The 24,609-nt window shown below is 35.0% G+C and overlaps 2 protein-coding genes and 1 long non-coding RNA gene across 6 annotated transcripts; 2 read left to right on the top strand and 1 right to left on the bottom strand.

The window, feature by feature from the left end:
* The first annotated feature begins 225 nt into the window (after nt 1-225).
* CycY (cyclin Y) lies at nt 226-13,719 on the top strand. Of its 3 annotated transcripts, none has more exons than XM_019047442.2 (7): nt 226-577; nt 2,640-2,886; nt 3,835-3,866; nt 5,352-5,540; nt 6,454-6,587; nt 7,508-7,660; nt 8,647-13,719. In XM_019047442.2, exons 2-7 carry the CDS (start codon nt 2,682-2,684, stop codon nt 8,936-8,938), a joined length of 1,005 nt encoding a protein of 334 aa, XP_018902987.1. In that variant the 5' UTR covers nt 226-577; nt 2,640-2,681; the 3' UTR covers nt 8,939-13,719. The 3 variants fall into 3 exon arrangements, with proteins under 3 accessions (XP_018902987.1, XP_018902986.1, XP_072155540.1); XM_019047441.2 differs by having other exon boundaries at nt 232-571; XM_072299439.1 differs by lacking the exon at nt 226-577 and adding an exon at nt 626-1,385.
* Nucleotides 13,720-14,642: 923 nt separating this feature from the next.
* Nucleotides 14,643-22,535, bottom strand: alc (5'-AMP-activated protein kinase subunit beta-1). Of its 2 annotated transcripts, XM_019047445.2 has the most exons (6): nt 22,088-22,535; nt 20,767-20,954; nt 19,908-20,001; nt 18,248-18,365; nt 16,834-16,946; nt 14,643-14,908 (listed from the first exon to the last, which is right to left on the bottom strand). In XM_019047445.2, exons 1-6 carry the CDS (start codon nt 22,265-22,267, stop codon nt 14,741-14,743), a joined length of 861 nt encoding a protein of 286 aa, XP_018902990.1. In that variant the 5' UTR covers nt 22,268-22,535; the 3' UTR covers nt 14,643-14,740. The 2 variants fall into 2 exon arrangements, with proteins under 2 accessions (XP_018902990.1, XP_018902989.2); XM_019047444.2 differs by lacking the exon at nt 14,643-14,908 and having other exon boundaries at nt 16,790-16,946; nt 19,899-20,001; nt 22,088-22,531.
* Nucleotides 22,536-22,834: 299 nt separating this feature from the next.
* LOC109034398 (uncharacterized) lies at nt 22,835-24,592 on the top strand. The gene is made up of 2 exons (XR_002009141.2): nt 22,835-23,325; nt 23,877-24,592. It is a non-coding gene; the product is annotated as an uncharacterized lncRNA (long non-coding RNA).
* The last annotated feature ends 17 nt before the right edge of the window (nt 24,593-24,609 follow it).

The following is a 24,609-nucleotide window of genomic DNA, read 5'->3' as shown; positions in this document are numbered from 1 at the left end:
ATATCAAAGCGTTGATGAGCTTTCTCAGAACTTTTACGGTCCTATCTTTGCATATAATTGAAATGCAGCTAAAAGTTAGAAGTATCTTATCAAAATCTATTCTTCAAAAATGTATTTATAATCACTGACATCATGGTAAATGTGGAAGATGGCAAATAATATATTGACGTTTCGAAAGCTCAGAAAGTTTAACACCGCCCATGCTTTGCCGGTAGTATCAACGTAGAGAGCAGGAGTAAAGCTCAAGTTTTGTCATCTAACGAGCAGACAAGCGTAGCGGAATATAGCAAAGAGGTCTAAGGTTATTTTAGTTGATTTTAGTACTCTGTTGTTTCCAATGTTTATCTCGCGATGTTAAAAACTAGAAATATTTTACCAAATTTTTTTGTGCTGCTTTTCGAAATCTGTGCTTCCTTATTGTTGTGAAGAACAGTTTTGTTTTGAGTGGTTAAACTTTCTAATTGTTCTCCAAATGTTCCAGTGAAGTATTTATCTCCAATCCATATCTCATCTCACACTTTGTAGTGGCTCTAGATCCACTTTTCAACACAACCGGTCAAGGATACACAATGTAAAGGTTTTTCCCTCATAACTTCTTCTAATAATTCCTTTTGTGTTGTCTTTTATGCTAATCTGTTTTGATAATGGCTATTACTCCCCAAAATTTGCCACTCATTGGATTCCAGTACCTCAGGAGGCAAGAGTAACCGAGCAATGCGGAAATTTTTTTTTTAACTTTCATGTACATTTGTCTTCCAAATTATGCTAATGGCAGGTTGAAGCTAATCAGAATGCACAATATCATTCTCTTATCACCATGATGATCTAAATATTGAAGATTCGACCACATGAATCTCTGATGTTGAACCGCAGGCTTTTTGTATGAGAGTGCGAAGAACTACTCCGAAGGGCTTAAATAGCCCCATTCTCTAATCTGAAGGCTCTTTTCACCATTCAACATTTGTATCGATCATTTTAATTAGTCTCATCATAGTTAATTCTTGAATGTGCAAAAAATATTTTATCAAAAGAATCCATTGCACTCTGAAAGCAAACCAAAAAATGGAGTCAAGTGGACAGTTGCTCTCTATCAGTTTGTTACAACTTTTGATAGTGGTATCGCACATTTGAGCCTTTTAGTTTTGAAAGCTCATTATACACTTTCATCTATCTGCAGTCACCAAATCTACCCTGCATGTCATGTGCGTCGTTAAATGAATCTGGTCAGGACTGTTTGGACATGGATTAACTAACGGGATGCCAAATGGTCAGCATTGTTAAACCTTCTTTGACTTACCTGATGACTTACATGTACTTTTAAAATTCCAACGTTTCTACCAAACTCTCATCCATCCCGGGAACAATCCCGTCATCAATGGGACTTGGTGAGTTGAGTGAAGTGAACAGAGGAACCAAACAGTATTGGATAAGTTTAGTTTAACAATGCACCTTACATCAATAGTACTATACATTTCTATCAAGCTTCTCCCTAAGAGCTGAAAAATCTTTTTTAAAGTTGCTAAAAAAGGAATGTTAAAATTTTTGCCAAGCAATGAATCGAGCTCATCCTGAGAATATTCAAGCTATAATATTTATTCTGTTAAATATATGTTGTAAAAGTACCGAGATGTTATGTTTGGAAAGAAATTCACTTATATCTTAATTTTAGTAACGCAGCTTAGCGTAGCTTCTGGATCTCAAATTACGTCTTTTCTTCTCATGTCAGTGACAGCATCAATAGCGCTAGCTCATAACAGAATTCTCAACTTTGAACAGTTATCAGGTCCTTGCGCGGAACAAATGAATATAAATAGTATTAATGTGTTTGCTTACCAGTTATTAGGCATCTCATAACTTCATAGAATGATCTAAAAGAGGTGATGAGGAAGAGCGAATTGAGTCTTCGCTGATGATACGTTAGTGTTTAGTAGTGAAGGAGACATGGGGAAAGTGGTAGAGATAATAATTATTATAGACTTAAGAGGATAAGGTTTGTGGTTGAAGGAGAACTGGCTGGTACTGAATGTACTAAAAACTAAGTATATGGTTTTTGAATTAGGGCCTTGAACTTGGGGGGGGGGGGGGGGGGAGGATAATGATATAAAATTTTGTTTTAGAAAGTGTTAGGGTGATGAAATATTTAGGAATGTGGATTTCAGATTATTTGAAAATGAAAGAATATATAGGAAAGGTGAGTAGGGATTTAAGGGGTAAGATTAGTAAGTATGCTATGGAGGATTAAAGATTTCATAGGGGAGGAGAGTAGAAAATTAGTCTATAATTCGTTAATTGGAGCTAAATTAAATTACTGTATTTCTCTTCTTGGAGAGGCAAGTAGGAAGGATATTTTTTTTTTTTTTTTTTGAATGATTGGCCTTGGTAATAAAGAGAATAGAGATTTACGAAAGGGACAGAATTCTGCCATGAGATACATACTACGGTGTGATAGAGGAAATAGAATAATTGATATGCTGGAGACTCTTGGCTGGCTAACAAGTGCCTCTTTTCCCAGCGTCTCAGACTCTTATTAAAGGAATTAGTGGGTATACATGTATCAGCCTCAAGTAAAGTTGAGGCACCAGTCCTACGACATTTATAATGTTATGCTCTATAATATGAATAGATTTTTTGCACTCTAGGTTTATTCCTTGGAGGATGTAGATTCCACCTAAGCTGAAACAATGGGTAATAAGAGCAGTTGTTGCTCGTACTCCAGCCCTCCAACAAGAAGAAAAGAAGTGAAGCCTAGCTTTGATGAACATTTGCAAGAAGAGAGTGTGGGAAATCTCCAACATATAAGTGAGAGAGAGCCGGAGGATTGGGATACAGATCCTTCTCTCCATCCTAAAGCAGCCACCCTCTTTTTAGAACGGTCAAAAGTTGAAAGTAAGTTCTCCTCTGCATCAATTTTCTTGATCTTTTTCAAACTCTCTTTTTTCAATTATCACATTTTATAATTGGGTTCGCCCGTTGGAAATCAAATAAATAAATTATATTCCTGGCTGTAGCATCTATCGGGTTTATCAAATGAAGTCTATAATGGATATACCCTCTGACTAAGCTTCTCCGAACTGTTTCTCTATCTTTATATACTTGGTCATATCAAGCAAAAGGCTAGCTGTAGTCAAACTTTAAAAATGGTCAAAATTTGAGAAGTATATGCTTGCCGAAACATCAATATAGATCAGACAAATTATTAGACCCTCCCATCTGCCTCTAGTCTCAACCCATGTTTCCTTTCTTTGGGAGAAGAAAGAATCTAAAAGAGGTCATCCTTTTTTGGACCGTCAAAAGGCGTTCTCGAGCGACAATGGCCATTCAGAACCACAGCGAAAAATTGCAGTAAGAATGAAATATAATAAAGAAAGAGACTAAAAAAATTTTGAGTGTGCACTATGGAAAAAAGAGAAGAAACTTGAAGAATTGTGATGGAAAAAAAAGAAAGGTAGGACTGCACACTGCAATTATTTAAAAGTGGTGCTACACAGTGCTTGTAGCCATTCACTGAATGGGAATGGAAGCTATAGAAAATAAAAAATTTTAGGTTTAGGAAGTGCAGGAAAAATGGAAAGAGAGTCAACTTCTACTAAAGTCTGTAGAAGAAACAAGAGAAAATAGAACAAACAAAAATCTCCGGAAAATGGAAAAAAACTTTTTTCAATGTCAATTGAACTTTTGATACTTTCCCTGTAAAATTATGCCATATCAAATCCTGCTCTCATTTCTACTTTATCTTTACCCGTCATCAATTTTTCACGGAAAGCAAAAGTGAATGGTAGATCACATTTTACAATTATAACTAACCCTTCTATTTTTTTTTGCTCTTTGTTTCAGATGGACTTTCTAGGAAAAAAAGTGTGAATCATGTAAGTCTTTAGTATTTTGGCATTAGCTTCTTTGCTGTGCCCCGATTTCACCCAGCAAGATGGATTTAGTATCTTTTATCTTTCTTATCTTGAGTGTCACTTAATATTTCTTATTTATCTCCTCAACTCCCTCCCCCCCCTTTTTTTTTCTTTTTTCTTTTATGCGGATAAATTTCTTTACTCCATTTTTCAGACATAATAGTAAATGGTGCTTTTATCCTCCCCTTTCACTGAAAAGGGGTGCTTCATTTTTTCATGCCAAGTCCCATCTCAAGATACAGTCACAGTATTATTTTGGGTCAGAAAAAAAGTCAAATATATTTGTGGCAGGCTTGCAAGTTAAGAAAATGGCAAACATTTGCCTCAAAGGCCCAGAAAAAATGTAACATACTTACTTAAAGTGTAAGCAAATGGCTCAACTGAATGGACTGTTCCAAGAAGAGTCTAAGAAAGTGATTGTGAGCAAAATTTAAGAAATAGTAATTTTCTTCTCAGTTCTTTTCTTCGTGATTAAAGTTCGAATATCATCAGTTTATCTTCTCATCCGTTTATTTTATCAAAATCAATCAGGATCAGTCTAGCAACATTATATTTTGCCTAATTTTCTCTCATGTCATATTTTTTAACAAGAAAACCAAGTAACATTCATTCTACTTGGAAATCTTGTGATTTATTCCGTGTAATTCAGGTGAAATTTATAGGAAGTCTCAAAACATCACTGTGCTTGAACTTGTAGGTACCTTAAAAAAAAAGAGGAAAAAGGAAAAAGAAAAAAAGAAGAAAAAAAATATGAGAGAAAATCAGGAAACATAAAATCTAGTCTGGCTGGTCCTTGAAAATTCTGTTCATTTTAAAGACCAATAAATCCCTCAAAATTCTGACTCAATTGATTTTTCTCAATGCTTGGCAAGGGGCAAAGATGCTGTCAGAATTACAGGTGATTCTTTAGTACAATTTGAAAGAATTTGACCAGAATCACCCTAACTGCATTTCTTCGCGCATAATTTCCATCTTTTTAAATGCTTTATTTTTTTTTAACAAAAAATCAAGCAAAACTAATTCATGAGCATCAGCAAATTTCCAATATTTTTACACTCACATACTTGCAATAAGTCAGAATGCTGCTTTTTTTCCCCCTAGAAAATCTGTCCAATTAGTGTTCCATCTGATGCAGCAAAATTGACTTACAGATGACCATCAAGAAAAACCTGAAAATTCTGTTGATGCCCGGTGTCTCCTTAAATTTTTATTAAAAAACATCCTCATTAACTCAGTTTTTTTCTTGTGGGTAAAAAAAAGCTATGCATGTGTCTTAACCCCTTAATATTCTAAAATTCTCTACCGCGAAAAGGAATTTCATGAAATTTGCCTCTTAGATTTGCTACAAGAATCACAAATACTAATGAATGCTCAACCCACTGCCTCTCATTCATTATCGTTTTCTTGCAGTTTTGCTCTATTTGTGAATGTTTTTCTCTCTTGCAGATCGCAGATGTAAGGCCACTAAAGAAGAGTAGCTCGTGCTCCACAATCTATCTAGACGATAGTACAGTATCTCAGCCAAACCTAAAAAACACAATAAAATGTGTTTCTCTTGCTATTTACTATCACATTAAAAATCGCACATCAGAACGGTATATGGAAATATTCGACGAAAGGCTTCATCCTTTAACGGTAAGTCATTAAACCGCTACGTTTTCTTAGTTTTCTGAAATTAAACATAATTAAAACTGGAAATTAAATGTGTACTGAAGCATAGTATTTAAGACAACAACTGCAGTATTAAATACTGTTAGTTAGAATAATAAGTATCATATTAGAATACTTATTATACGTTCTTTACTTTTAAAACTTTAACTTAATATTAAAAATAGTCAATAGATACCTTAGGTTAATTAGGTAGTAGTGACATTTATTGTATTGGTTAATATCAATAAAATTTATAAAAAAAAAAAAAAAGCATAGTATGATAATGGCATAAGATTTCAGGGATGGCAGAGTTTTTCTCTGTTGCCTGAAATCCTCAAAGATCCTCTCCGGGCTCAAGCAGATCAAGGCTTTGAGACCATGACATATGACAACTTTTTTCTTCCAGTATTCTTCATGCTTTGGTCTCAAAATAACACGATACTGAGGAAATGTGCGGGAAGGTGGCCTCCAGGGGTAAGCAACTTCCGGGCCCACATGACTTGTTTCGGCCTCATTGGCCGCCGATCGCATAAAATGAGAAAAGCTCCTTAGGTATGGTATTTAATGGTGGGAACCTGTCAGTATGCTTCAAAATTGTCTGCTTTATGGCAATTTAGACTTAAAAAAATCCCATCTGTCAAAGAAAAGTTTTTTTTTTCCTCCTATTTACTTCATGTCCTCAGGGGGAACTTCTCATGTATTGAAATCATAAACAGGGGGAGGTCAATTGAATTTTGGGGTAAGACCTGGAAGTTCTTGCTCCCTTGATGGTCTCACCTAACTTCTCTGTTTTTTGTTGTGTATGTAAGGGTGTGTGTGTGTCTTCCTGACAAATTCTTTCCACCTTACTCTTACAATATGCGTCTCTCTAAATTTACTCTCTTTCCCACTTTTTCAGAGGGACAAAGTCCCAGCAGACTATGATCGACATAATCCTGAGCACAAGCATATTTACAGATTCATTCGGACTCTATTCAATGCTGCTCAACTTACGGCAGAGTGCTCCATTATCACACTGGTATATTTAGAGAGGTAAAAGACTTTAAATGTTATATTTTATCACATTTCTCGGTGTCCAGGGCATAACTAATATGAATTTGCATTAGAAAAACACGAAACATTAAGAAAAGGATAGCAACGATAACGAATGATACCAACAGAAAGTTGCCTGATGTATTTCTAATGAATGACTAGAGGTTCGTTCATCATGATGATAAGAGGACTGGTACAGACAAGATGAGGATTTGCCTCTTACTGGCTGTGGGAAAAAGGTGGGCTCTTAAGGCACAGGCCTGGATTACAAGATTTGTGTACATGAACTTTGTCAATGTGTTGATGAAAGAGGGTCCAACTCTTTCATTATAAATCAAAACAGAGTTAACAAGATTCTTGTGAATGAGCTTTGCTAACAAGTTGGGTATAGGAAGTCTCATTTTCACTTCACAACTTGAGGACTTTTTTTCATTATGCTCTGCTGCAACTGCCTCGCCATTAATTGCTCTGATTTATTAAGATTTTTTGTGATCATTTAAGCTGTTGAAATGACATGTAAGTGTGCAAGTGTTTTCAACTGTATGCTCAAATAGAGCACCTTTAAAATCCTTGGTTGAGCTGGTAGATTTGTGGCTCGAGGTCATTTCAGATTGCTTTGCGTAAAACTATTTAAGTACTTATCTGGGTATATCACCTCCTCAGTGCAGTTGGCTCGCTTTTCAAATTTTCGTCTTGTGCCTGTGTTGAGGTGCCTTTTTGAATTGAGTTCTTAAGAGGAGATGAGATGAGAGAATTGATATCCTCTCCAATGTTTTACAAAACAAATCATTTAGATTTTAAAGATTAAGGTATGAATTGACATAAGAAATGGGAGATTCTCTCATTGAAGCTTTCAAATGGTGGAACAAAATATGTGTCTTGAAATTTAATTGTTCATTCTATTTGTTTTCAATCTGTAGATTGTTGACTTATGCAGAAGTGGACATAACGCCTGGCAACTGGAAGCGCATGGTTCTGGGTACAATACTCCTTGCTTCTAAAGTGTGGGATGACCAAGCTGTTTGGAATGTTGATTACTGCCAAATTCTTAGTGATATGACTGTTGATGACATGTAAGTTTTAACTTCCCTCCTCTATTCCCAAACTGAACATGATTAGTGAAGAATTTCTCTCTGCCTTTCATGTATTTTGTAGGAATGGAAAGAGTGTCCTCAGACTGCATGAAGCAGATTTGGGGGCTACTTTCCTTTGATTGATTGTAAAGGATTAAATTGATACGTGTAAGAGCGAGAGGTAGACTAAGGAATTGTGGGAGTTCTTGCTTCTGCACAGCTTCCACAAAATCGCTGAGATAACTGAACGGATAAAATTATTGCCAAAACAACAATAGTGATAGACGGTGGGGTGACAGAGGGAGGTAAGAGTTAGGAGTAGCGGCAACGGTAGCTGGTGGCCGTGGCATAGGTGGTGGAGGGCTCCGAGCCAGCAGGGAGCCGAGGGAGCAGGAGACGGCGGGAAGTACAGGAGCCAAGGCGGCGGGAGGAAAGCGGGGAGTGGAGGAAAACCTGGTTTGGAGACGGCAGGAAGCATGTGAGCGTGCGTGTCTAGAGGGGAACGGGTAGTGGAGGAGAAACTGGTCTGTGGCATGTTTAGCGTGACACCCTCAGTGTGACACGGCACCATCATGATTTTATACTATAGAGTAAGATTTGTAGAAATAGAATGAGGAGATGTGTAGCACTTTTTCCAGGTCTTCCAAACAATGCAACCAAACATAACCTAGTACACAAAATTTCATATTCCATCAGTAACTCTTCTGTTAGACTAGCTTACCTCAAGTGCATTCTCCTCTGTTTACTAGTCGTGTGCGATAATGAGGATAGCATCATAACTATAGAATTAATCGTTCAACAGAGCCCATTTCATGATTAATTCTGTGCAAAACTCTCATTCAAATAAGAAAGCAGTGTGTTGTAACAAATGTATACACTATGCCATAAATCTCTCATGACTGAAATATTTGTTTCCAATGCTTTCCGTTTGTTGCACTCAAAATTTTGTAACCCCCATAACTTCATACATTTTTTTCTTTGTTTAGGAATGAACTGGAACGGCAGTTTCTAGAAATGCTCCAGTTTAACATCAATGTACCTGCAAGTGTTTACGCAAAATACTACTTTGATCTGCGGCAACTGGCAGAGGATAAAGATATAGCTTTCCCGGCAGAGCCATTGAGCAAGGAAAGAGCACAGAAATTAGAAGCAATGTCTCGTCTGTATGAAGATAAAGTCAATTCAGAAATCGTAAAAAATGATCTGAAAAAGTGGTCTAGTCTAGATAATGTTAATTCCCTAGCAACTTCTCGAAGGAGCATCGCTATCTTGTCATGAGTTTTAGTTACTGTTCCCCTGTCTATGCCGTGTTCCCTTCATCATTACATTCCGAAGAATTCGGTTCTTTTTTTTTCCGTAACTTTTTTTAGTCGATGTGATATGTTTGTACTCTAAATGTATTTTATGCTGCTCAACTTTGCTAGTTGAAAACGTTGTGGGTGGCTGTCGGTGTGAAATTTGAAGTGCAAAGAAAGCTGGGCAAAACAAAGACTGATAAACTGAGTTCTCTGAGACTGTCCGAAATTTCTTCATGCTCAATTTTGTCAAATTTTTCAGGTACCCAAGGGTAGTCTTCGCTTTTTAACTCAGTGTTGATATGAACTTGACCCATCAGTAAAGAATCATCAAGGTATTGAACAAAGCATGCCGAAATATTGATATTATTTTAAATTTTAGCCAAAAGTAAAAACCATTACAGCTGGAAGTATGTTACACTAGTCAACATCTGAAAAATCCCCTCTGATAACGCCAAATTGAAGCTGAAATTGTTCCAACATAAAAATTCTGTCTTCCGCATTTGCCCACTTTTGGCTTTAACTAAGGGGTTTAGAAAGAAGAGTTTTTAGGAATCGACAGCTGTAGCTATTGGTATAATCTGTCTGTTTTTTAAATAAAAATTATCCGTGGCATTCCTATTTTTGTAAAACTAGTTTAAGATCTTGATGCTTGTATACTTCAGGTGCAGATTCACTTTCAACCTTGACAAATTTAAAATGGTCATTTTTCGGGCCTGTAAAATTCAGTGTTAGTGCATTCAAGTGAGCGCCATTTAGGGTAGCAAGCATGCAACAAACACTGGACAACCATACAATGCATTGATCTAACAATTGGTAACAGTAGTAACACTGATTTTGTGCTTTCATTTGGCAGATGTAGTTCTTTCAGCAAATCCTAGAGTACATTCATTATTAGAGAAGTAGCTCTAAATGAACATGGGAAACTCTGTTAAGTGTCGAGAGACCCTCTTGCTTCTATGATGCATCTTTAATCGAAGAGGGTTTCCTGTCAGTGATTCACACCATGCTAAGGACTTACAAAAGTGAATTGAAAAATTGTGTATTACTTGACGAGCTAATTGTGATAAAGCCCTTCACATTGAATTTATCTGAATCACTGGTGCACAAAACTAATCTTGGGATACAGGCAATCTCAAGAACATTATTTAAGAATCCATTAAATAGAAATTATCCCTTCATGCCTGCTAGAGTTGATGTCAAGTATCATGTTTCCACTGCGTTTCAATCAAACGTTTCTTGAAGTTGAGATGGGATTGAATTATGGAATTGATCGGAGTTGTGACCAATCAAAGTAGCGAGTATTGCCTAAGCAATCATGTTCTACAGTGTTACCAAGGAATTTTATTTTAAATGGTTTGTGACAAATTTTATTGCCAATATTTCAGTTCTGTATTTTAACATAGGGCAAAACTCTTTTCCTTCTTTCCACTACCCAGCCTTTTTATACTCAGGAATTTTGAATAGAATTTCAAAATTTTTAATCTTCAAATCCCATTCTGTACCAAGTATCAACAGTTTTACACAATTTTCTAAAACTCATCTCCTCAGCTTAAAATATAAAAAAAGCTAGTTTTTTTTGTTGAAATTTTTGTGCGTATTGAGTTTTCTGTCTAATAACAAAACATCGTAACATATTAACATTATTGTGTTTAGCTTTTGAGTGTTCAATCAAACAGTTGTCTCTTTATCCATTTGAAGAGGTTTATTTGATAAACTTCTCGGTCTAAAGCAAACAACAAGATATGGAGTTTGCTGAATAATTTTTAATTCCTGCATTCCTAATTTTTTTAATGCCATTTTTATTTATTGATGTAAATTACTTCAGAAGTTGCGATTTTATAAGCTCTGGTTTGATATGAGTTGAACGTTAGGAAACCAGGATATTACTTGGAAAAGCCCCTTTAATGACGACCACGTCCTCCATGTTAAGTACCTTTGTCGCAAGTTACTCCGTGTACTATGTGTGCAGCAGCTTTTTTTCTTACTTATCGACTATGAGCTGCAACAGTGGTGCTCTGCACTTAAGAGTGTGGCGTTTTTTCTAATGAATTTGGCAATATTTTCCTACCTCTCTTGATTTTCTAGGTTCTGCTCTTTTTACATAGGTCCTCATAAATTGCAACATGGAGAATTTTTTTCTTTAAGTAAAAACCATTAAAAAAAAATTCAGGAAATTTTTTGTCAACAACGTGCACTTCAGGTGCACTTTGGTCACCATGCAGCAATTAAAAATTACCAAACTACCTCATGCATCACATCCTAAATGAACATCTAAGAAGATTTGTTTAATTTTTATCACAATAATCAAAATGTATTAAAATCGTTAATAGTGTTGCCTGAGGATTTTAACAGAAGCATGTAAAATTCTTTATTTACTCAAAACACCTCAAGATTATTGGTATGGAAGGTACACTTTGTCACTCTTGTCCGTGGATTCAACAATTAATTGTTACGCGCCCCAAATTATGGAGTTGATTAAATTAAGACAAAGATCCTTAAAATTTTGAAACACTGCGCGTTCACATGCGTAAATTTAGAAAATAACTTGTCTTGAGTACAAATTTCCATTTTTGCTTTTGTCTTTTACCAGTTTGTTCATTGCATTAATCACTGTTTTAATAACTGATAGGAATTGGATCGGAAGTGTTATGTTAACCAATGAACTTGTCAACCTGTCTTGCTGCCTTATATACTTTGCTTAGCAAATTTCAATAAGTCACAAATTTCTCTTAAATTATTTATCTTTGTTACATGAGTAACATAATGAATCTAATGAACTATTATCCTTTCAATTCTAAAAACGGCGTATGTCTCAAATGCAGATTCATTTGACGTTGCTAAGAATGGATCTAACTTCAAAGAGAGTTGGAAAAAAAACTCTAATCTGCTGAAGCCCCATACCGGACTGTAAGTTATCCGTGAAAAAATGAATAGATTGGTTCTTTTTGGTAATGATGTCATATCTGTTTTGCATTTGCGTCATCAAAACTGAATGCATTGTGGAATAATTTTCGGAATTTAGTTAATCAAGTCAGCTGCTAACAATATTGATGCAATATTGCTTTTTACTTTTTCTACGTTCACCCTCTATATTTTAACTGCTATTTTTGTAAATACATATTTTTAATCTTGTAAGTACAGCAAGCTTTTTAGAAATTTTTAATCAGATATTTTCAAGTACAGATGTATATATGAATGTAAAATTTATCACGTGCAACCTCTTGGAAAGTGAAATTATTTACTTCCTTTTCTTTTAGCCTTTACCTTTATGAAAGTTTTTAAACAAAATAAATAAATTAATAAATAAAAAATAGTCTGTCAATATTTTAAATTTTAATTGTTTTCCTACCGAAACTATGTTTTTAAGGAGCGAATGAATAAAATTTGCTGTTGATATTTTTCTGTGTAACAATCAGCAATTTATAAGAAAACCACCTCATTTTAATTGTTTACTTCCTGAAGGGTTTATCAGTGTTTACTTACACAAATGCTTTTTTTAGAAAGTTCAACCATTTGAATAACAAATATTTCCCGTTTTTTTAAGGTAACTCCCTGATAATACAAACTTAAACCCTTTCTGAAGTGAATTCTCCTAAATTGGAGAACGTAATCGAGCAACTCGCATAATTTAATGTTCACTCTTCACTGCTAAAAAAGCTTTCATTTCTTGTAATTAAAAAAAATCATCTAGTCTAATTTTTGAAATTCAACCATTTATTTGTGTTTTTCGTCAAATTCTCACTATCATATTGTGGCATACTCTTCCTTCTCTTTTCATAACTCAATGAGAAATTTACCAGTATCTCTCCTAATTGTTCAATTTTCTTTTGTTCCTACGATACCCAAAAAGTCATTCATATGTATTCAACAGAGATCAAATAATTTTTGATCGGGTATTCAAAATTGATCAAAGTTTATTGTTTAGTGACTATAAATGGGGGAATGTCTCCACCACCTTCCTATCAATTGCGTTTACTTGATAACTGTTCTTGTTGGAATTTGCCATCTCCACTGGATTATTTTGTTTGTTTTTGTTTTGAAGAATTGGGGCTCTGCAGATATCGACGGTGAAACTGCACAAACACGTATCTTGGTTTATAACGTTGCAGATTTCCTATCTTACTTTATTTTGAAAATGGAAAAATTCTCAAAGTCACTCCTTAGAAACTTCCACAATTTTTCTGCTCTGTCTGCGGAATGTTTCATGAAAGTTTCACGTAATAACATCGGTTTGTTTTCTTTGATTAAAGAACATTTGGAGAGTACGCGAAAGAGATACGCGTTCCTGCAGTTTTATCCACGATATGCAGCCCAACCCCCAGTCAAAAAGTCGGGAGAAATAGTTGTGCCATATTTAATAAATTCTTGTGCAATTTTGAATTTTTGAGAGAAAAAAAGAGGAAAAGAAGAAATAAGTTTGCAAGACCAAGTATGGAATACCGAGAGTACGGGAAAACTGAGTTTGCCTGATGATGAGCAGATCTGAATTTCTGCTCTGCCGAATTTTGACATTTGGGACTGTTTTTCGTTAGGTACCCTGAGACTCCTCCCACTCTCATTTGTTTGGCCCTATTTCGTCTAGGTAACATTTAAAATTACCTTGTTAGCCAAACCATTGTTAAATTTAGGTAGGATTAAATGTTACATTTAAGTTTTATTCAATTTCTGTATCCCTTTATTATTTTATATGCTAAAAAATTAATCATAACTAATACAAAAATATTAAAAAAAAAGAAAATAAATAAATTGACAATCTTCTCATTCTGATGATTTGCTCCTACACCCACCAAGATGAATTTACCCTAGTCCACGTATAAATTCAAGGCCTAATGATGGAGCCTTGGGCGGTCGAGTCTAAGAATCGGACACTAAAACTGAACTAGAAGAACGGGAGGAAAAAACACTTTTCCTTATTTCCTGATTTAATACAATCCGTCATGCTTTTCTTGACTCAATATATTTGCTATGAAATCTGCAGCATCTTGCGGAACAATTGATGATAGTATTACTTCTTTACAAACAATAATATCTAGAGCAGGCATGAGAAGTAAGGTTAGATACTCTCAAAACAACTTTTGCAACCATCTAGGAATGTGTTGAGACCACTAGCCCATTGTCATGGAATGAAACGTCACAACAGAATTACTACTTAGCTCACAATTTTTTTCAATTAAATAATCCCTGCCCTCGATGAAACTTATTCAAAATGGTAATATAATTACCGCTATTATAATTATATTTTGATGACACAAAAATATTATGATGTATGTCGCTTATTATTGAAGATTCATGATCTAACAGCGAAAAATTATGTCAAACCATGAGGAATCGATTTTGTTTTGCTAAGTTTTGTCGTCCTGATGAAGAACTTCTCCTTCCAATTTTTAAAGAATTGTGTGTATTTGAAGTTGATCTAAAGCATCTGTACATTTTAAAGAAAAGAATTCATCATTTACCTCAAAAAATAATATTTCGCTGGGGGAAATCTGGCAAAATTTGAATGTATGTACAGCGCTTTTCCTTAGCACGGTAGCGCAACCCTCCAGACATACCCTCAAAAATTCTCAGAGGAATACACAAAAACAAAAATTTATTCCCACGTGCACCGAAACCTTCAAAAGCTGCATTGTTCTAAAAGGCATGGGAAATTGGTGTCTTCACTCATAAAGGTACTAAAGCACATATTTTATAAAATTAACAGACTTTATTACTTAAAAAGTAACCTTAGAATTTTTATATAAAATACTTGAACAAATAAACAAAATTTGATACAATTCCTTGCTCAGGCTGAAGCTGTAGCAGGTAAGATAGGCTTGTACAGTAGAGTAGTGACATACTTCTTCCTGTATCTGTGAGTCGCACTTAATACCATGACTCCATCTTTGATTGATAGAGCGTAGAGGTGATTCAGCATCACGTGGTTTGGCTCAGGCAACAGCGTAGGTTCGCACTGAAATTGAATAAAATCTCCGCTAAAATACTATGTTGGTAAAAATTAATATTTTCCAAAGTTAAAAATTGATGAAAAAAAGAGCTCACAGGGTGTTCAGTCAGCCCAGAGACATTCCGATACTTTTTTCTGACATTTTCTAGACTTTGTCTGCACCATTCAAGCAACTTTGCTAAGTCAGTTAAGACACTAATTAATACTGAACGATTATCAATAATGCTAGTAGTGTCAGCGTCATCTGACAAAATTTGAAAAATCAATGGACCTAAGACTTCATGGGATTTTAAAATAAGATTTCTTGGAATCTTTTTCTTTCTCTCTTCCGATTTCTGAAATTTCATCATGCGGAAGGTGGATGATTATATTTTATATTATTTTCTTGAATTTTGCTGATACGCTGTCATGTTTTGTATGTACGTGATAGTCACTTTTACAGCGCATTAGGGTGCTCTACAACATCTAAGCACCACAGGAATCTGTCAAGGTAGAGATCCTCTGGAAGCTGGCATCTCCATTTTCATTTGAATGCCTTCTATTCACCTTTATTCTTTTTGAAACGATGTATTTATCAGAGTTATAAATTTGAGAATGTTTTAACTTTTTTTGGACTTCAGTGGCAAAAATTCAGATGTGTTTCTAACTTTCGAACCTATTTTAAAAATCCCCTAGGCCTAACAAAAAATCTTGGCTCCCTCCTGTTCAGCTTTTTTAAAAGTATGTACAAGGTTTGAATTAAAAATAACATTTAAAACAGTTATTTCCAGAAGTCTTAGGTGGAAGGGACTGAAACTAAAATATTCAAAACGGACATTTTTGAAGCAAAATTGGGCTCTAGAGATTCAATTTCCAATGTTGAAAGTTGAGCTCTTAAGAGGTTAAAAAAGACAATCCATTTTAACTTACCGACAGAGGGGTATCCTTATTTAGAATGACTTGCAGTAAATGCGGGGGTAAGATAGGAACTCCAGATTGTTTTGTCCAGGTGAGTTTTGTAGGCACTACTTGGCCATATTCAGCTGAAAAATAATCAAGGATAGGTGCTTTCAAAAGGGAGTTTCTAAAAACCTACGATGAGAGCTAAGCTTGCGGTCGGTGAGTAAATAATGGAACGCTAGACTGAAGAATTTAGGCATCACAAGGCGAATTTCTCAATCAAAAATTCGTGAAAAATACTCATGGCAGATTGAAAATGCTCAAAATTAACTCATAATTGAGAGATTACTTGACGTTTACATTTCAATGTGGTTTGAAATGTGCACTGATGCACTAATAGTTCCTCAACTATGCAAACAATTAATCAGCAATCAATTATTTAAAGTAAACAATCTTGCAGTTATATAGGAATGAAAGTTCTCTTGCAGCAAAGTTTGGGCTCAAATAGATTTTAAAAATTTTCAATTTCCACTCTAAGACTCATCTGACAATCCTTTTCTACCGTATTTTTGATTTTGCGAGGTCTTTAAGGCTCCTCTATCATCCAGCTTTGCTAGTTGTCTGTTCCATCAAGTCATCTAGCAATTGAATTACAGAAGCAAGGCTGTTACTTTATCTCATTCACAAATATTCGAATAGAAGAATGACAAAGAAATCATACAGACTTTTTAGGACTTTTCACTAAAAGGAGAGATTTGAAACTCATCAGTTAAGCCTCTCAAAAATCTGAAATATTAGCTGGCTCTCTTCTCCTGAAGATGATTGAATGTTCCTGTTGCTATTTGTTTTATTGACTTGACGAATCTTTACAGATAATAATTATATTTTTAATATTTTGTGCTCGGCACTCGAAGGCTTGACAAACAGGGCCATGCCCTAGTCGTTAGTAGAAGAAGAAGATCTTTGAAGAAAAATGGGCTCTAGACATTCAATTTCCAATGTTGAAAGTTGAACTCGTAAGAGGTTAAAAAAGACAATCCATTTTAACTTACCGACAGAGGGGTATCCTTATTTAGAATGACTTGCAGTAAATGCGGGGGTAAGATAGGAACTCCAGATTGTTTTGTCCAGGTGAGTTTTGTAGGCACTACTTGGCCATATTCAGCTGAAAAATAATCAAAGATAGGTGCTTTTAAAAGGGAGTTTCTAAAAACCTACAATGTGAGCTAAGCTTGCGGTAGGTGAGTAAATAGTGGAACGCTAGACTGGGCAATTTAGGCATCACAAGGCGAATTTCTCAATCAAAAATTCATGAAAAATACTCATGGCAGATTGAAAATGCTCAAAATTAACTCATGATTGAGAGATTAATTGACTACATTGAAATGTGGATTAAAATGTGTCAATTCAAACTCCGGCTTGAAATAAAACCAAATCAATTTGGTTTGATTTGGCTAATGAGAAAAACTTGTCGTCTAGCAAGGAGCCAAAACTGGGTTTAACAAAAATTCCTCTCCTTCTTGATGCTGATTGCATACAGGTAAATTTGTAAAGAAATTGAACACCCACAGGAAAATAATTCGTCATGAAGTACACTGCAATTAGTTCAGTGCCTTTTAGGTTTACGTACACTCAAATTTTTTGGGGAGGGGGAAGTTTGAATTCACCAAAATGGAAAATGCTTATTCCTCATTTACTTAATGGTTGAAATGTGTTAATAATGCTCTACTTGAAATGATGAGAATACATGTACTGCCATGCTTGCTTTTTAATTTTGTTTAATGGTCCATTAAAAAATAATTCTGAAAACCTAGGCTTACACTTTTGATATTTTCCCTCATTTTTTTTCTTTCAACGATAAACCAGTATGTTTCAGAATAAAAAAAGTCAAATTGTTAGAAAATAAACAAGTTTCATGAGGTCAAAGAATATTTTAAATAAAGAAGTCAGCATACTAATCATGGGCTCTGAATTTCGTTGGGTGCAGCTGACAGTAAAGTCGGTCAACATAATATCATTTCAAGTTGAGCTTCAATTAGGGCAAGCTAGATGCACTAATAGTTCCTCAACTATGCAAACAATTATTCGAGCAATCAATTATTTAAAGTAAACAATCTTGCAGTTATTTAGGAATGAAAGTTTTCTTGCGGTAAAGTTTCAGCTCAAATCGATTTTAAAATTTTTTAATTTCCACTCTAAGACTCATCTCACTATCCTTTTCTGCTGTATTTTTGATTATGCGAGGTCTTTAAGGCTCCTCTATCATCCAGCTTTGCTAGTTGTCTGTTCCATCGAGTCATCTAGCGATTGAATTACAGAAGCAAGGCTGTTACTTTATCTCATTCACAAATATTCGAATAGAAGAATGACGAAGAAATCACACAGATTTTTTAGGACTTTTCACTAAAAGGAGAGATTTGAAACTCATCAGTTAAGCCTTTCAAAAATCTGAAATATTATTCTTACTTTGTAAACTAGAAGAGATTCCTTCGCTGTCTTTTTCCAAAGCTTGAAAAACTTCGAAGTCAGTTTTTTTAACACTGATCATGTTATTCTTTGTTCCTAGACCATTATCCACGATCCTCTGAAGAAAGAAAAGAAAGAGAACTCTTAAATCCGGGCATACAATTTGATACAGGTTTAAAAAGTTCAACACCAAAAAAGGTAAATGAGACACATTCCATTTTATTCCAGTTTTTTATGTGACTGATCATTGATGGATGTCATGCAGTAAAGAGGGTCTGTGTATGAAGAGAATTTTGAAAAATGACATATCTGTTGAAGCACTGAATTTTGTCTAGTAAAACAAAACCTCATTTTTCTAAAATTCCCTTCGTAGATACAATTTTCTGCTTCGGGCCATCTAATTAAACAGTTATAATAGAAAGTGTTACAGCAAGTTGCACCTCAAAGGTCTAGTTCTAAATGCTGTAAACATGATTTTTCTCTGACAGTTGAGCTGAAGTGAACGATAGATGCTGCAAATTTTGAGGCCAGTTTTCCCCAAAATCCTTCTTCTGTGACCTCAAGCTTTGAATTACTGCTGAGTCCCTAAATTTTTTGAACAACTGTGGAGAGTTTAAGATACACAAAACTTCAGCAATCCCAACTACTGATTTGCCAATAACTGGACTCCGTACCACTACAATTAATTTAGCAAGTGCATACGACCAAAATTTGAACCTGGAAAACGCTGTATTCAACATTACAAGTGTTAAGTGACAGTACCAAAGTTAAAGTAGCTGTATGAGAGTGGTGCAAAGAGAGTATAGTCCTTTGACTAGTATTATCTGTATAAATCTGAGTTTATCCACAATATATACTCTAAATACAGCCTCCTTTATCAAAATTTCATAAAGCAAAACTTCAAACACTTGCCTTAGTTTACAAGCAATCAAGATATTTTCTTGAGCTGATTGCTTCCTTTCATGACGCCTATCTATTTGAAAATAACATATCTTTTTCTGAAGATTGAAGAAACATTCTAGTGTCATATTAAGAACTAATTAAGAAATAGATTGACATTTTACAGGAGTGCAAAAAATATCTGATCTTAGGATCCGCTGATTCTGAGAAGCATTTTTTGAGGAGAACTTGCACTGAAGATTAGGTCTGTTGAAATGATAATGCTTTAAAATCAAAATTCCATTTATGGAATCAGTCTTTATGATTATGTTGGATAATTCTTGTGCCTGGAGTGGCAATACGCGCTCTCCAAAAATTGATACTGTATGCCGATACAGTTACAATAATTTCGACGCTTTGAATTAAGAATTAAGAGAAACATGTAAATAAAACTTACATACTTTACAATTTTACTTTCAAAATTCACTATCACTACTACCTATCAGTAAATTGGCTCCAATAAAGTTTCAATAATTTAACTATGCAAATACTCCTTCCGATAATACAAAAGTAAGAAAAGTCTTGGGCTCATGCAGCAACTTTTAGTACACAACAATTTTTTTTCCTCATCACCTTAGAAAATGGCTAAATGAACTTCTTCGAAATTTTTCCTTCAGGCAATAGGAAATATTACTGATATGAAACTTTTTGCAACCCAGTTATTTAACTATTAATTTTAATTTTAAAGGAAATAAAATTGGCAGGCACTTACGTCACTTACCAATGACGGATCAAACTTCCATTCGCCATCAACACAAAATTTGTACTGGTGTTCCCCTTCAGGTAAATCTATAATGGTCACAAAATCTCCATGGCTGAAAAATAGATGAAATAAAGTTTGTTTTACTGACCTTACAAAAGAAATACAAATATCATCCGACACTCTTGAGGTTTCATGAATACCCCTCTGTTTAGAAAATGTCTTAATTTTTTTTAAGGAAACCCTTCATCTTACCAACAGATTGGCAAGATTTGATGAATTTGCAGCGTGAGATTACAAAACAATGATTTTATATTTTAAATAAAGAACTTTGTACATGGACTGAATAACTTTGTGCTGTTAAATGTCTTGAAAGCTAAGCTCTGCTATCACTGTCACAGCTGAAGTACAGCAAGCAATGGAAATGAGGCTTCACTCCAAAACCTTGCCCCCTATGCAGCCCAGATCTAGCAACCTTTGGCTCCTCCATTGGCTCAAGACTTTTTTGAAGGGTACCAAATTTGAAATGATTGCAGGGATCAAAGAAAAACGCTATAGTGTATTGCCTTTTGAAAAGACATTAATGCGTAAGAAGTGATAGCTATCCCGAAAATGGACTTTTCTGAGTGTTCTTAAAAGTTGAAAGAATTCTGGGAAAAGTATATTGTGTCTGACGGCAACTACTTTGTAGGAGATCTAACCCTTAACTTTATAGGCTTGCTTTTATTCTAAAGAAAAAAAAGCAATGGTCATATACTATCTTGAAAGATGTTGTAAATATCCAAAAAATGAGCAGTAAAACTCTGTTTCGGGGTGAAGTTGAAAATATTTCTGAACTTAGCGACTGTTGTATGGCTGGAACAAAATAATCAAATTGTACCTTTTGACCATGGGCAAAGGTTTCCAGTTTGAAAATGTTCCGCTGATCAACACCTGTTTGCCGCCACCTTCCCATTTAAATACAGTTGGCAATGTGCTTGGTTTGTCTTGCTTGACTTTACTGACTTTGGTTCCTTCCGAAATTGTTGCAGATCTTTGCCTGGGGGCAACAGCACCGAATTCGTGTTCCTGAAAAAATTTAAAATTTGAGTAATTTGAATATTTAAGCAGAGCAGTATTTTCATGATATAAATGACTTTTCTTATAGGAGCTCTTTTGATATAGAATTTTAGATGATCAACTAAGGTCACTGAGGTCAAAGTAATATACATCATCTTCGGTGTTCATATGACATTTAGTTCTAAGATGTTATTGATTCAAGTGAAATTAACGCTTGTCATTTGTACCAACTTACAGAACAGTTATGATAGGTAAGTTTGAGATTTCAGACTTATTTGGACATTTTGGTTACCTACCTAATTACGGATGAAGAATAAAAAAATAGCAATATTTGCATTTTGAGCCATTAGCCATAAAAATAATGATGTATTTTGTTGATGACTGTCAGATTTTACTAACATGATTTACGTCCAAAGTACATACCCAACCATCATTTATTTTAACAACAAACGTCCTCAGAGGACACTTGAGATCAACATTCGTCATTTGGATAATGGGCGGAGCCTACCTCTAAGTAAGAGAAAATAAGTAAGTGAGCATAATGAAGAGCTCACAGTAAACAATCAGGAGCCAAAATCACTGACAATCTCCAGAGTCAAAATAAGGGGGATGAAAATATAGCGCTCGACGGAAGACCTTGACTTAGATACCCTCCTTTACTATGATTGGTCTGCCTTGAGAAGATCTAGGTACTTAGGAACCTCCATGGTCCACCATCCATAAAAAGTTTGATCAGCCTAATACTTAGCATACAGTTTCTGTTGAGTGATTCGTTATTTTTAAAAATAGTAGCATTATCTATATCAAAGTGTCATCATTCGCCTTTACCATCCAATTAGCACAGTTCTATCTGAAGTACCCTGAACCAAACTCGTGGTCTCCACAAGGAAAAATGTTCATACAACTCCTCTGAGGCTGTGATCTCTGTTTAATTGGTCAATTTACTTCATGTCTGAGTGGAGTATTCGGTTAATTCCATTACATATTAGCAACACTCCAAATATTCACTTTCGGCCATTTAATTCCTTAATCATGATCTCAGAATATAATATTTGGCTGAGACATCTTTAATTTAAATGGCAACCTCAAGTTCCGGTAAAAAGCAAGCATAAAAAGTAGTTGAATGAAAGAAAGTGGTTTACATTGGCTCCTTTGGTGAAGTATGGCTCCTCTTCCTCGTTGGAACTCTGGAATACAAGCTTCGAGGCAGGTTTCTTAGAGAAAACGAACGCTTGACTTTGCGTGTCTTTGCAAGGCGAAGAGGGTGTCTGAATCTCCCCAGGTTTGGCACGGTGAGGTTGGTTGCTACCTGCGTTTCCCATATTGAAATACTGATCTAGAGTGGCCGCATGTCAGAAGATGAGGAAGAATTTGACTACCAGGTTTGTGGCTAGATGACCAATACCTTTTGCATGCTGAAGCACTGCTAGTAAAGTCAAACTACATACTTCAGTCACTATTATCTAAAACACTTGTTCATTTTGTGAGAGGGGATACAATGGAAATCAAATTCCACAAATTACTGACAATTGATTTTGCAGTAAACGCACTGATAACACTGATTGGAATGCATTAACCTTCAAAATATATTTGTTGACAAAAATATTTTGTACGACGTCATGCGTGACGTCAAAGGTGCCGCCTGTGTTGCCCGAGGGTGAAACTTAATAAATTTTTGTTACTCTGTTAAGTATTTAATTAAAAAATCATATAAAGATTTTGAGCCGCGAATTATGACAATTAATCTTAGGAAAAAACTTTCATAAGATCCAGTGCATAGTCAGAGTAACTATATGCATAATTTTTGGTGGAAATGGTTGAAAAACAAAATTCGTTTCAGTACAATTTTTTTTAGTAGTTGGTCATCTGCAAATTAGCAATTAGCGGGAATATTTGAATGTGGCGAAAGTGCGTGCCAGATAAGTTTTCAATCAATCAAGTTTTAACGCAGCTTTTGAGTAAAAACTAGACGCTACAGGACTTAGACCTACTTTCTTAAAGAAAAATCCTGTTCATATCCCTACGACAAGGGTTAGAATACTGACTACCTACGTATCTTACAGAGACATTTCCGTTACTTAAAACATGATTGATGAAAGCTGAGCATTGAGCGAAATTCTAAAGAATGCACAGTGATCATGTTTCACTGCCTGCAGGTAAGAGAGAGACGTGAGCAAATTGCAGCTAAGACACACGTAGAGCAGATAGAAAAGAAATTGTGAAATATCTGACTGGTATGGAGTAAACTCTGATAGAGACTGCAGATGCAGTACCTTCAAAATAGAAGTGTGCCTAACGGATGTAAGTTATCACATTGTAAGTTTTGGTAACACTTACATGCTAATTCAATCATCAGTCACTATCCAAAAACTTCAAACAGGTATGGAATGTGTGTTTGATAAATTGTTTGCATTTAAGCTAAGATGATATCCTTCTTTTAGTAGTAAAGAGAGACTTTTCATTCAAAATGGGGCCCTGAAAACAAGTTCACCTTTAGGAATATAATCAGGAAAATTTCTTGCATAAGTAACATTGGTATTAAAAAGTTTCATTTTTATGTTCTAGTCATCATATGTTCTAATTTGTATTACCTTGATGGCAAATAAAGAATGACTGCCTATTTAATTATAACAGGAGAAAATATGTCTTCTGCCCAAGAGCAAAATGAGTCGATACAATTTTATTGAATGTTCAGAAACTTTACACTCAAAATTACTAACGTCAAAGATACACAAACTTTTCGAAGTCTTGATACAACTCATTTTACCCTCGAACTGAAATTTTTCGGTGAGAATGTGTTGCTTATAAATTTCCTACCTACATAATTTACAAGAAGGGAACAGAATAATTAGATTTCAGTTTTACAGCGACCATGAGATAGGATTGCAGGTATCTTCTTAGCCTCAATAATGTATATCTTTCTTTTTTTAGATCGCTTTTGCTGTAGAGGATATTTCGACCAAAACTGCAAGCACACATAAAAACTAAAGTTGAAATAAATGACATTGAGGGCCATCCTATAAAATGCTCTAATATCCTCTGAAGATTTGAAGAGAACAAAACCTTGAAAATGAAAATCAGTCAGGTAATGGTGCTTAGTTTGTTCCTTATTCTAAGCGAGAATATTCAACAAATAAACAGCATTTGCTGTGGTCATCGCATTCACCCATGGGGCTCTAGAATAGACATTTGTAATAGTGTGGCATACCCCTTTCAAAGAGGAAAATTCTGTTGCAGTGATGGTAATTGCAATTTCTTTTGTTGCAATTGTGAAAGCGAGTGTTTGGGGGTAGCTGCAACAAAGGACAAGGAGGATATTTTTTATATGGAGGAAGAATTAGAGCAGTGAGATTTTACAATACTTCTTAGTTTGAGATTGAGTTGAGAGGATGAAGAGAGGAATGATATCAGGTACCTGGCTTGCATAAATTGGCAGTGAAACTTCAGAAACACCTAGACATCTTGTCTGTGAAGAACTTCTATGTTCGGCAAACATGTTTGCTGACTTCTTTCGGGAAAGATAAAATAAGCGGAAAAGTTTTGAAAAATTGCACCTGATTGTGAGTGTACTTTATGTTAATCTACTTAATTAATAATCATCTTTGTCCTACTGATACTCCTGATAATAAAAGTCACTTTGAAATTGAGCTGAGTTTCTCATTGC

Source organism: Bemisia tabaci, chromosome 4, assembly GCF_918797505.1.
Source record: "Bemisia tabaci chromosome 4, PGI_BMITA_v3".
NCBI lineage: Eukaryota > Metazoa > Arthropoda > Insecta > Hemiptera > Aleyrodidae > Bemisia > Bemisia tabaci.
This window is presented reverse-complemented; position numbering and strand designations above follow the sequence as displayed.

Coding starts and splice junctions, on each gene's coding strand:
- CycY (XM_019047442.2), top strand. CDS start 2,682: ATGGGTAATAAGAGCAGTTGTTGCTCGTACTCCAGCCCTCCAACAAGA. Junction 2,887..3,834: donor AGAACGGTCAAAAGTTGAAA/GTAAGTTCTCCT, acceptor TCTTTGTTTCAG/ATGGACTTTCTAGGAAAAAA. Junction 5,541..6,453: donor AAAGGCTTCATCCTTTAACG/GTAAGTCATTAA, acceptor CCACTTTTTCAG/AGGGACAAAGTCCCAGCAGA.
- alc (XM_019047445.2), bottom strand. CDS start 22,267: ATGGGAAACGCAGGTAGCAACCAACCTCACCGTGCCAAACCTGGGGAG. Junction 20,955..22,087: donor ACTTCACCAAAGGAGCCAAT/GTAAACCACTTT, acceptor AAATTTTTTCAG/GAACACGAATTCGGTGCTGT. Junction 20,002..20,766: donor CCTTTGCCCATGGTCAAAAG/GTACAATTTGAT, acceptor TCTATTTTTCAG/CCATGGAGATTTTGTGACCA.